At 61.7% G+C, this 10286-nt stretch overlaps 2 protein-coding genes across 2 annotated transcripts; one reads left to right on the plus strand and one right to left on the minus strand.

The window, feature by feature from the left end:
- Positions 1 to 895: 895 nt before the first annotated feature.
- Positions 896 to 3254, plus strand: MAZ (MYC associated zinc finger protein). The gene is made up of 3 exons (XM_065655263.1): positions 896 to 991; positions 1920 to 2088; positions 3027 to 3254. Exons 1-3 carry the CDS (start codon positions 896 to 898, stop codon positions 3125 to 3127), a joined length of 366 nt encoding a protein of 121 aa, XP_065511335.1. The 3' UTR covers positions 3128 to 3254.
- Positions 3255 to 3749: 495 nt separating this feature from the next.
- Positions 3750 to 10123, minus strand: INO80E (INO80 complex subunit E). The gene is made up of 7 exons (XM_065655310.1): positions 10000 to 10123; positions 7882 to 7952; positions 6922 to 6974; positions 6336 to 6402; positions 5963 to 6014; positions 5465 to 5584; positions 3750 to 5079 (listed from the first exon to the last, which is right to left on the minus strand). The coding sequence occupies exons 1-7, from the start codon at positions 10081 to 10083 to the stop codon at positions 4840 to 4842; spliced, it is 687 nt and encodes a 228-aa protein (XP_065511382.1). The 5' UTR covers positions 10084 to 10123; the 3' UTR covers positions 3750 to 4839.
- Between the last annotated feature and the right edge of the window lie 163 nt (positions 10124 to 10286).

Consider the following 10286-nt stretch of genomic DNA (forward strand, 5'->3'; position numbering starts at 1 on the left):
GGCATACTGGTGGTGATGGACACCATGGTGATACTGGGCAAACTGGTCATACTGGTGCTGATGGAGCTCAGGGTGATACTGGGCATACTGGGCATACTGGTGGTGATGGACACCATGGTGATACTGGGCATACTGGGCATACTGGTGGTGATGGATCTCATGGTGATACTGGGCATACTGGTGGTGATGGACACCATGGTGATACTGGGCATACTGGTCATACTGGTGGTGATGGAGCTCATGGTGATACTGGGCAAACTGGTCATACTGGTGGTGATGGACACCATGTTGATACTGGGCATACTGGTGGTGATGGACACCATGGTGATACTGGGCATACTGGGCATACTGGTGGTGATGGACACCATGGTGATACTGGGCAAACTGGTCATACTGGTGGTGATGGACACCATGTTGATACTGGGCATACTGGGCATACTGGTGGTGATGGAGCTCATGGTGATAATGGGCAAACTGGTCATACTGGTGCTGAAGGAACTCATGGTGATACTGGGCATACTGGGCATACTGGTGGTGATGGACACCATGGTGATACTGGTCATACTGGGCATACTGGTGGTGACGGACACCATGGTGATACTGGGCATACTGGGCATACTGGTGCTGATGGATCTCATGGTGATACTGGGCAAACTGGTCATACTGGTGCTGATGGAGCTCATGGTGATACTGGGCATACTGGTGCTGATGGAGCTCATGGTGATACTGGGCATACTGGGCATACTGGTGGTGATGGACACCATGTTGATACTGGGGAAACTGGAGATACTGGTGAGCCTGGAGTTGACGCTGGTGCTGAACGTCCTGATGTTACTGGGGATACTGGGGATACTGGGGGCGGTGGTGACCCCGATGACATCGCGATGACATCACGATGACGTCACCGCCCCGGCCCCTCCCCCGCAGGCCCGACCACCTCAACAGCCACGTCCGGCAGGTCCATTCCACCGAGAGGCCCTTCAAGTGCGAGGTACCCACCGCCCCACAGATCTGCCCCATAGATCTGCCCCACGGATCCCGCCCCACGGGCCCCGCTCGCTGCGTCGCTTCGCGCCCCAAACCGACCCAATTCCGGCCCGTTTTCCCCCAAACCGAGTCCCTTCGCTCTTCCCACACCCCATAACCCGCCCCACACGTCCCTGACCCACATATCCCAGCCCCATAGATCCCGACCCCCGTTCTGACCCATAGAACTGACCCAGGGATCCTGTTTGCTGCGTCAACTTCCCACCCCAAATGGACCCAATTTTGACCCGTTTTCCCCCAAACCCGAGTCCCTTTTTGCTTCCTGCACCCCATAACCCGCCCCATAGATCCCGCCCCACAGCTCCTGTCCATAACGTCCAATTCCTGCCCATTTCCCACTGAAAATGGACCCAATTCTGCCCCATTTTCCCCCAAACCCGAGTCCCTTTTCGCTTCCTGCACCCCATAACCCGCCCCATAGATCCCACCCCATAGATCCTGCCCCACATCAACATCTTTCACACCATTTCCTGCCCCAAACCGACCCAATTCTGACCCATATTCCCCCAAACCCGCGTCCCCTTTCCCTCCCCGCGCCCCATAACCCGCCCCATAGATCCCACCCCACAGCTCCTGTCCGTGTCGTCAAATTCCCTCCCATTCCCCATTGAAAATGGACCCAAATCCGCTCCGTTTTCCCCCAAACCCGCATCCCCTTTCCCTCCCCACGCCCCCCCACATCCCGCCCCACACCCAGCCCCATAACCCCCCCGCCGCAACCCCGAAACGCGCCCGTTTCTCCCCAAACCGAGCCCGTTTCTCCCCGAAACGCGCCCGTTTCTCCCCAAACCGAGCCCGTTCTCGCTCCCCGCCCCCCCCCCCCAGCGCCCAGCCCCATAACCCAGCCCCATAACCTGCCCCCCCCACCCCAGACGTGCGAGGCCGCGTTCGCCACCAAGGACCGGCTGCGGGCGCACGCCGTGCGGCACGAGGAGAAGGTTCCGTGTCACGTCTGCGGGAAACTGCTCAGCGCCGCCTACATCGGGGACCACATGAAGGTGCACGGGGCGCCCGGGCACAGCTGCGAGCTCTGCAGCAAAGGTGTGGGGCGGGGTGTGGGGCAGGATCTATGGGGCAGGGGGGCGGGCGGGGGGTGGGTGCAGGGAGGGAAAAGGGGACGCGGGTTTGGGGGAAAACGGGGCGGAATTGGGGCCGGTTTAGGTGGGAATGGGTGGGAATTTGACGACACGGACAGGAGGTGTGGGGCGGGATCTATGGGGCGGGTTGTGGGGTGCGGGGAGGGAAAGGGGACGGGGGTTTGGGGGAAAATGGGGCGGAATTGGGTTGGATTTGGGCAGGAAATGGTGTGAAAGAGGTTGATGTGGGGCGGGATCTATGGGGCGGGTTATGGGGTGCGGGGAGGGAAAGGGGACGCGGGTTTGGGGAAAATGGGGCGGAATTGGGTCCATTTTAGGTGGGAATGGGTGGGAATTTGACGACACGGACAGGAGGTGTGGGGCGGGATCTATGGGCGGGTTGTGGGGTGCGGGGAGGGAAAGGGGACGGGGGTTTGGGGGAAAATGGGGCGGAATTGGGTTGGATTGGGGCAGGAAATGGTGTGAAAGAGGTTGATGTGGGGCGGGATCTATGGGGCGGGTTATGGGGTGCGGGGAGGGAAAGGGGACGCGGGTTTGGGGGAGAAGGGGGCGGAATTGGGTCCGTTTTAGGTGGAAATGGGTGGGAATTTGACGACACGGACAGGAGCTGTGGGGTGGGATGTGGGGCGGGATCTGTGGGGCGGGTTATGGGGTGCGGTTGGGGGGGGAAAAGGGGGCGCGAGTTTGGGGGAAACCGGGGCGGAATTGGGCCAATTTTCATCGGGAAAGGGGCAGCGATTTGACGTCACAGGCAGGATCCATGGGGCGGGATCTATGGGTTGGGATCTATGGGGCGGGTTGCGGGCGGGATCTGTGGGGCGCAGATCTATGGGGTGACCCCCCCCTCCCCCCATCCCATCCCACCTCCTCCCCTCCCCCCAGGCGGTTCGTGCCCCCTGGCGCCCCCCGGCGGCCCCTCCCCCGCGGTGCCCGCGCTGCCCCTGGAGGGGGCGCCGGCGCTCGGCCCCACCCAGCCCTGGTGAAGGGGGCGGGGCCTTGGGGGGGGGTGGGTGGGCGGGGCTTGGAGGGGGCGGGGCCTCACTGGAGGCTCCACCCCCCCCCCCGGTGGGATGGGGGGAGGGGAGGGGGGGGGGGCGGGGCCTTTTGTACCAATGGGACGAGACGTGACAATAAAACCCGAGAGGCGCCGGCTGAGGCTCCGCCACCGGGGGGAGGGGCTTGGAGGGGGCGGGGCCTAAAGGGGGTGGGGTTTAAAGGGGCGGGGTCTGGAGGGGGCGGAGTCAAAATGGGGGGGTGGGGTCTAAAGGGGGCGGGGCCTCCAGGGGGCTCTAAAGGGGGTGGAGTTTAAAGGGGCGGGGCCTAAAGGGGGCGGGGCTTCCTCCAGGCCACGCCCACAAGGGGTCGCCATTCCACCCCCCCCAATTCCATGGAGTTTGACCCCAAAATGTGGGGGGTTTTCCCCAAAATTGTGGGGATTTTGAGCCAAGTTATGGGGCTTTTTGCCCCCCAAATCCTGTTTGATTTTTCCCCAAATTCCATTGGAGTTTTCCCAAAATTCTCTTGTATTTTTTTTTCCCCATTTTTTCTCCCCAAATCCCCATTTTTTCCCCCCAAATCAGCCTCTCACCCCCCAAAACCTTCATTTCTATTTTTCTTTTTATTCCCTGGGGGGGGGGTCGCTCAGAGGTCAAAGGTCACTTGGGGTTGTCAATCGCCAGCTGGTTGCTCCCACGTGGGGTCACGTGGGGTCACTTGAGGTGTCAATCACTGCTTGGAGGTCAAAGGTCACGCGGGGATGTCAATCACCAGCTCGTCGTCCCCATCCAGGGTCACGTGGGGTCACAGGGGTCACGTGGGGTCGCTCGGGTTGTCAATCAATGGCCGCTCCGGGGTCACGTGGGGTCACAGGGGTCATGTGGGGTCACAGGGGTCACTCAGCTTGTCAATCAATCATCGCTCCGGGGTCACATGAGGTCACAGGGATCACATGGGGTCACAAAGGTCATGTGGGGTCACTAGGTTGTCAATCAATGGCTGCTCCGGGGTCACGTGGGGTCACTAGGTTGTCAATCAATGGCCGCTCCGGGGTCACGTAGGGTCACAGGGGTCATGTGGGGTCACAGGGGTCACTTGGCTTGTCAATCAATCATCACTCCGGGGTCACGTGGGGTCACAGGGGTCACTCCGGTTGTCAATCAATGGCCGCTCCGGGGTCACGTGAGGTCACAGGGGTCAGTCAGGTTGTCAATCAATCATCACTCCGGGGTCACGTGGGGTCACAGGGGTCACTCCGGTTGTCAATCATCACTCCGGGGTCACGTGGGGTCACAGGAGTCACTCCGGTTGTCAATCAATGGCCGCTCCGGGGTCACGTGAGGTCACAGGGGTCAGTCAGGTTGTCAATCAATCATCACTCCGGGGTCACGTGGGGTCACAGGGGTCACTCAGGTTGTCAATCAATGGCGGCTCCGGGGTCACGTGGGGTCACAGGGCTCACTCCGGTTGTCAATCATCACTCCGGGGTCACGTGGGGTCACAGGGCTCACTCCGGTTGTCAATCATCACTCCGGGGTCACGTGGGGTCACAGGGGTCACTCAGGTTGTCAATCAATGGCGGCTCCGGGGTCACGTGGGGTCACAGGGCTCACTCCGGTTGTCAATCATCACTCCGGGGTCACGTGGGGTCACAGGGGTCACTCCGGTTGTCAATCAGCGGCCGCTCCGGGGTCAGAGGTCACTCGGGGATGTCAATCACCAGCTCGTCGTCCCCGTCCAGGGCGTCGTCCCCGCTGCCCTCCCCCCCCTCCCCCTCCCCCTCCCCCCCCCCGTGGCTCAGGAGCCTCCGGGGGACGGTGCTGGGGACGGGGGGAGGGGCGGGGGGCGGGGCGGGGGGCGGGGCCAGCGCGGGGGGGGGGAGGGGCCCGGCCTGGCCACGCCCCGGGGGGGGGAAGGGAAACGGGGGGGTGGGGGGGACCTGGGGGGGGGGGGGAAATAGGGGGGTCGGGGGGGGTCACGTGATGCACTGGGACACGGCCCCGCCCCCAGCCCCACAAGTGACCCCCCCACCTCCGGACCCACAAGTGACCCGAAGTGACCCCCAAGTGCCCCGTAACTGCCCCCCCAGCCCCACAGATTAACACCCCCAGGCCCGCAAGTGCCCCATAAGTGACCCCATGACCCCCCAGCTGCCCCATAAGTGACCTCATGATCCCCCAGCTGCCCCATAAGTGATTTCAGCCCCATATATTGACCCCCAAGTGCCCCATAACTGCCCCCGCAACCCCACAAATTAGCCCCCCCAGGCCCCCAGCTGCCCCATAAGTGCCCCCCCCCCCCCCCCCCCAGCGCCCCCCACGGACCTGGGGGCGTCGGCTGCTGCGGCTGCGCCGGGCGGGGCCGGGGCGGGGCCGGGGTGGGCGGGGCCCGTCGGGCGGGGCCAGAATCTCATTGGGGAACGGGCTGAACGGGGGCGTGGCCACCTGGGGGGGGGGGGCGGGGTCAGCTGGGGACACGCCCCCCCCCCCCCCGCTGCGATTGGCTGGAGAGGGTGGGGGGAGCCCAGACCACGCCCCCTCGCTGGGATTGGCTGGAGAGGGTGGGGGAGCTGAGACCACACCCCCTCACTGGGATTGGCTGGGGGAAGAGGGGGCGGAGCCGGGGGGGGGGGGGGAGACCACGCCCCCCTCGCTGCCATTGGTTGAGGGTGAAGGGGGTGGAGCCACGCGGGGGGGGGGCAGACCACGCCCCCTCACTGGGATTGGTTGGGGGTTGGAGGGGGCGGAGTCACAGGGGGACTGGGACACGCCCCCTCGCTGGGATTGGCTGCGGGTAAAGGGGGCGGGGCCGCGGTCACTCACCATATATGGAGCGGGCGGGGCCGGGAAGGCGGGGGGGGAGGGGCTGCGCTTCCTGGGGGGGGGAGGAGGCGGGGTCAGGGGGGCGGGGCCAAGGCGGCAGCCATCTTGGAGCCCCGCCCACCTCCCCGGCGGCCATCTTGGCTGCTGGCAGCGGCCATATTGAAGCCTGGCAGCCATATTGGAGCCCCGCCCACCTCCCTGGCAGCCATATTGGATGCTGGCGGCGGCCATCTTGAAGCCTGGCGGCCATCTTGGAAGCCTTCCCACGACCCTGGCGGCCATCTTAGAAGCTGGCGGCGGCCATATTGAAGCCTGGCGGCCATCTTGGAGCCCCGCCCACCACCCCGGCGGCCATCTTGGCCCCGCCCCCCACCTCTTGCCGCCGTCGCTGCCTTTGTTCCCGTCCCCGTCGCTGTCGGACGTCGCCGTCGCCTCCGAATCTGGGGCGGGGAGGAGCCGATGGGGACCCATAGCGACCCCCAAGTCCCCCCCCAGCCCCACAAGTGCCTGAAATTGACCCATAATTGCCCCATAACGACTCCCCGGTGCCCCCCAACTTCCCCATGTTGACCCCTAAGTGCCCCCAAATGACCCATAAATGCCCCAAAGTGACCCATAAATGCCCCACAGCGACCCCCAAGTTCGCCCGCGGCCCCATAACTACCCCACAATGTCACCCGGCTGCCCCATACTGATCCCTGAACGACCCATAAATGCCCCAAATTGACCTACACCTGCCCCACAGCGACCCCCAAGTTCCCCCCCGCCCCATAAGTGCCTGAAACTGACCCATAAGTGCCCCATAGAGAGTCCCCAGTGCCCCCCATTGACCGTCAGCCTCCCCACATTGACCCCCAAGTGCCCCCAAATTGACCCATAAATGCCCCAAATTGACCCGTAACTGCCCCATAGCGACCCCCAAGTTCCCCCCCAGCCCCATAAGTGTCGCTCCCCATTACCCGTCGTCTCCTCGTCCACGTTCTCATAGAGCAGCAGCCGGTCCAGCAAATAACTGGGGGGAGGGGAGCGGCCGTGAGGGACCCAGGCATCCGGGAGGGACCCAGGCGTTCGGGGGGGACCCAGGCGTCTGGGAGGGACCCAGGAGTTCGGGGAGGGACCCAGGCGTCCGGGAGGGACCCAGGCATCCGGGAGGGACCCAGGCGTCCGGGGGGACCCAGGAGTTCGGGAGGGACCCAGGCGTCCGGGAGGGACCCAGGAGTTCGGGGGGAGACCCAGAAGTCCGGGGGGACCCAGGAGTTCAGGAGGGGACCCAGGAGTTTGGGAGGGGACCCAGGCGTCCGGGAGGGACCCAGGCGTCCAGGGGGACCCAGGAGTTCGGGAGGGACCCAGGCGTCCGGGAGGGACCCAGGAGTTCGGGGGGAGACCCAGAAGTCCGGGGGGACCCAGGAGTTCAGGAGGGGACCCAGGAGTTTGGGAGGGGACCCAGGCGTCCGGGAGGGACCCAAGAGTTCGGGGAGGGACCCAGGCGTCCGGGACGGTCCCAGGCGTCCGGGGGGACCCAGGAGTTCGGGAGGGGACCCAGGAGTTCGGGGAGGGACCCAGGCGTCCGGGGGAGGGACCCAGGAGTGCGGGAGGGACCCAGGAGTGCGGGGAGGGACCCAGGCGTTCGGGGGAGGGACCCAGGAGTGTGGAGGAGGGACCCAGGCGTCCGGGACGGTCCCAGGCGTCTGGGAGGGGACCCAGGAGTTTGGGAGGGGACCCAAGAGTCCAGGGAGGGACCCAGGAGTGCGGGAGGGACCCAGGAGTGCGGGAGGGACCCAGGAGTTCGGGGAGGGACCCAGGAGTCCAGGAGGGGACCCAGGCATTCGGGAGGGACCCAGGAGTTCAGGGAGGGACCCAGGAGTCCGGGAGGGGACCCAGAGGATGGATTTTGGGGCCGTTTTGAGGGATTTTGGGACCTTTTGTCGCGCGAAACCTTCAGGAGTTTGCGCTGGGCCCGACGCAGCTCGTCCTGGAAACATTCCTGCTCCTAATCGAGCAAAAACGGGGGATTTGGGGGAAAAACAGGGAAAAACGTAGCTAGAAATACACAGAGACACCCCCAGGAACCCCCAAACCACCAATTTCAGCCCCCAAAAGCCCAATTTTGGTCCAAAACCCCCTAAATTTAAGCCCCTAAAGCCCCAATTTTAGACCCAAAAAATCAATTTCAGCCCCCAAAACCCCAATTTTGGTCTCCAAAAAATCACAATTTTGGCCCCAAAAAATGCCAGTTTGACTCCCAAAAGACCCAATTTCACCCCCAAAAAGCCCAATTTCATCCCCCAAATGCCCCACTTACCCCAAATTCCTCCAGAACCCCCAAGTTCCCCCAAATTTACCCCAGAATCCCTCAAATTCACCCCAAATTTCCCCAAATTCCCCCAATTTACTCCAGAACTCCTAAAATTTACCCCAAATCCCTCCAAATTTACCCCGAATTCCCCCAAATTCTTCCAGAACCCCCCTAATTTACCCCAGAACCCCCCAAATTCCCCCAGAACCACCAAATTTACCCCAAATTCCCCCAAATTTACCTTAAATTCCCCCTAATTTTACCCCAGAACCCCCAAATTCCTCCAGAACCCCCAAATTTACCCCAAATTCCCCCAAATTTACCCCAGAATCCCTCAAATTTACCCCAAATTCATCTCAAATTCCCCCTAATTTACCCCAGAACCCCCCAAATTCCCCCAGAACCACCAAATTTACCCCAAATTCCCCCAAATTTACCTTAAATTCCCCATAATTTTACCCCAGAACCCCCAAATTCCTCCAGAACCCCCAAATTTACCCCAAATTCCCCCAAATTTACCCCAGAATCCCTCAAATTTACCCCAAATTCATCTCAAATTCCACCTAATTTACCCCAGAACCCCCCAAATTCCCCCAGAACCACCAAATTTACCCCAAATTCCCCCAAATTTACCTTAAATTCCCCATAATTTTACCCCAGAACCCCCAAATTCCTCCAGAACCCCCAAATTTACCCCAAATTCCCCCAAATTTACCCCAGAATCCCTCAAATTTACCCCAAATTCATCTCAAATTCCACCTAATTTACCTCAAATTCCCCCTAATTTACCCCAGAACCCCGCAAATTCCCCCCAAATTCCCCCAAATTTACCCCAGAACTCCCCAATTTCCCCCCAAATTCTCCAAATTTTTCCCCAAATTCCTCCAGAACTCCCAAATTTCCCCCACAACCCCCAAATTTCCCCCAGAATCCCTGAAATTAACCCCAGATTTCCCCCAAATTCCCCCCGATTTACCCCAAATATATCTCAAATTCCCCCCAATTTACCCCAGAACCCCCCAAATTCCCTCGACTTCCTCCAGAACCCCTAAATTTACCCCCAAACCTCCAAATTTACCTCAAATCCCCCCACGTTCACCTCAAATTCCCCCTAATTTACCCCAGAACCCCCCAAATTCCCCCCAAATTCCCCCAAATTTACCCCAGAACTCCCCAAATTCCCCCCGAATTCTCCAAAATTTCCCCCGAATCCCCCCAATTTACCCCCAAGTCCCCCCAATTTACCCCAATTTCCCCCCAATCTACACCAAATCCCCCTAATTTAGCTCAAATCCCCCCAAATCTCCCCAATTTCCCCCCCAATTTCCCCCCAATCCCCCCAATTTCCCCCCAATCCCCCCAATCTACCCCAAATCCCCCCAATTTACCCCCAATTTCCCCCAAATTTCCCCCAAATCCCCCCAATTCACCCCCAATTTCCCCCCAATCTACCCCAAATCCCCCTAATTTACCCCCAAATCCCCCCAATTTCCCCCAAATCCCCCCAATTTCCCCCCAATTTGCCCCCAGTTTCCCCCAAACCCCCCCCAATCCCCCCAATTTCCCCTAATTTACCTCAAATCCCCCCAATTTCCCCCAAATTTACCTCAAATCCCCCCAATTTCCCCCAATTTCCCCCCATTCCCCCCCCCCCCCAGCCCCGTTCGCGCCCGATCCCGCGCAAGCCCCGCCCCCCCCGCAAGCCCCGCCCCTCCTCCCGGCCCCGCCCCTTCCCGCTCACGTAAAGCAGCAGCTTGAGGCGCCGCTTGAGCGCCCGGTAGCGCCGCTTGTAGCCGCCGCCATCCTGCTCGGCCGCCCCGTTCATGGCCGCCGCTTCCGCCTCCTTCCCGGAAGCGCGCACCGCCTCCCCCTCGCTTCCCATTGGCTGGGCGGCGCCGCTCGCCCCGCCCTCTCGCTCCTCATTGGTGCGCCGCGCTGTCTCTCTCCCTGCCCCGGGTTCGCCCCGCCCTCTCGCTCCCCATTGGCTGGGCGGCGCCGCTCACCCCGCCCTCTCGCTCCTCATTGGTG

Source organism: Caloenas nicobarica, chromosome 38, assembly GCF_036013445.1.
Source record: "Caloenas nicobarica isolate bCalNic1 chromosome 38, bCalNic1.hap1, whole genome shotgun sequence".
NCBI classification, from domain to species: Eukaryota; Metazoa; Chordata; class Aves; order Columbiformes; family Columbidae; genus Caloenas; species Caloenas nicobarica.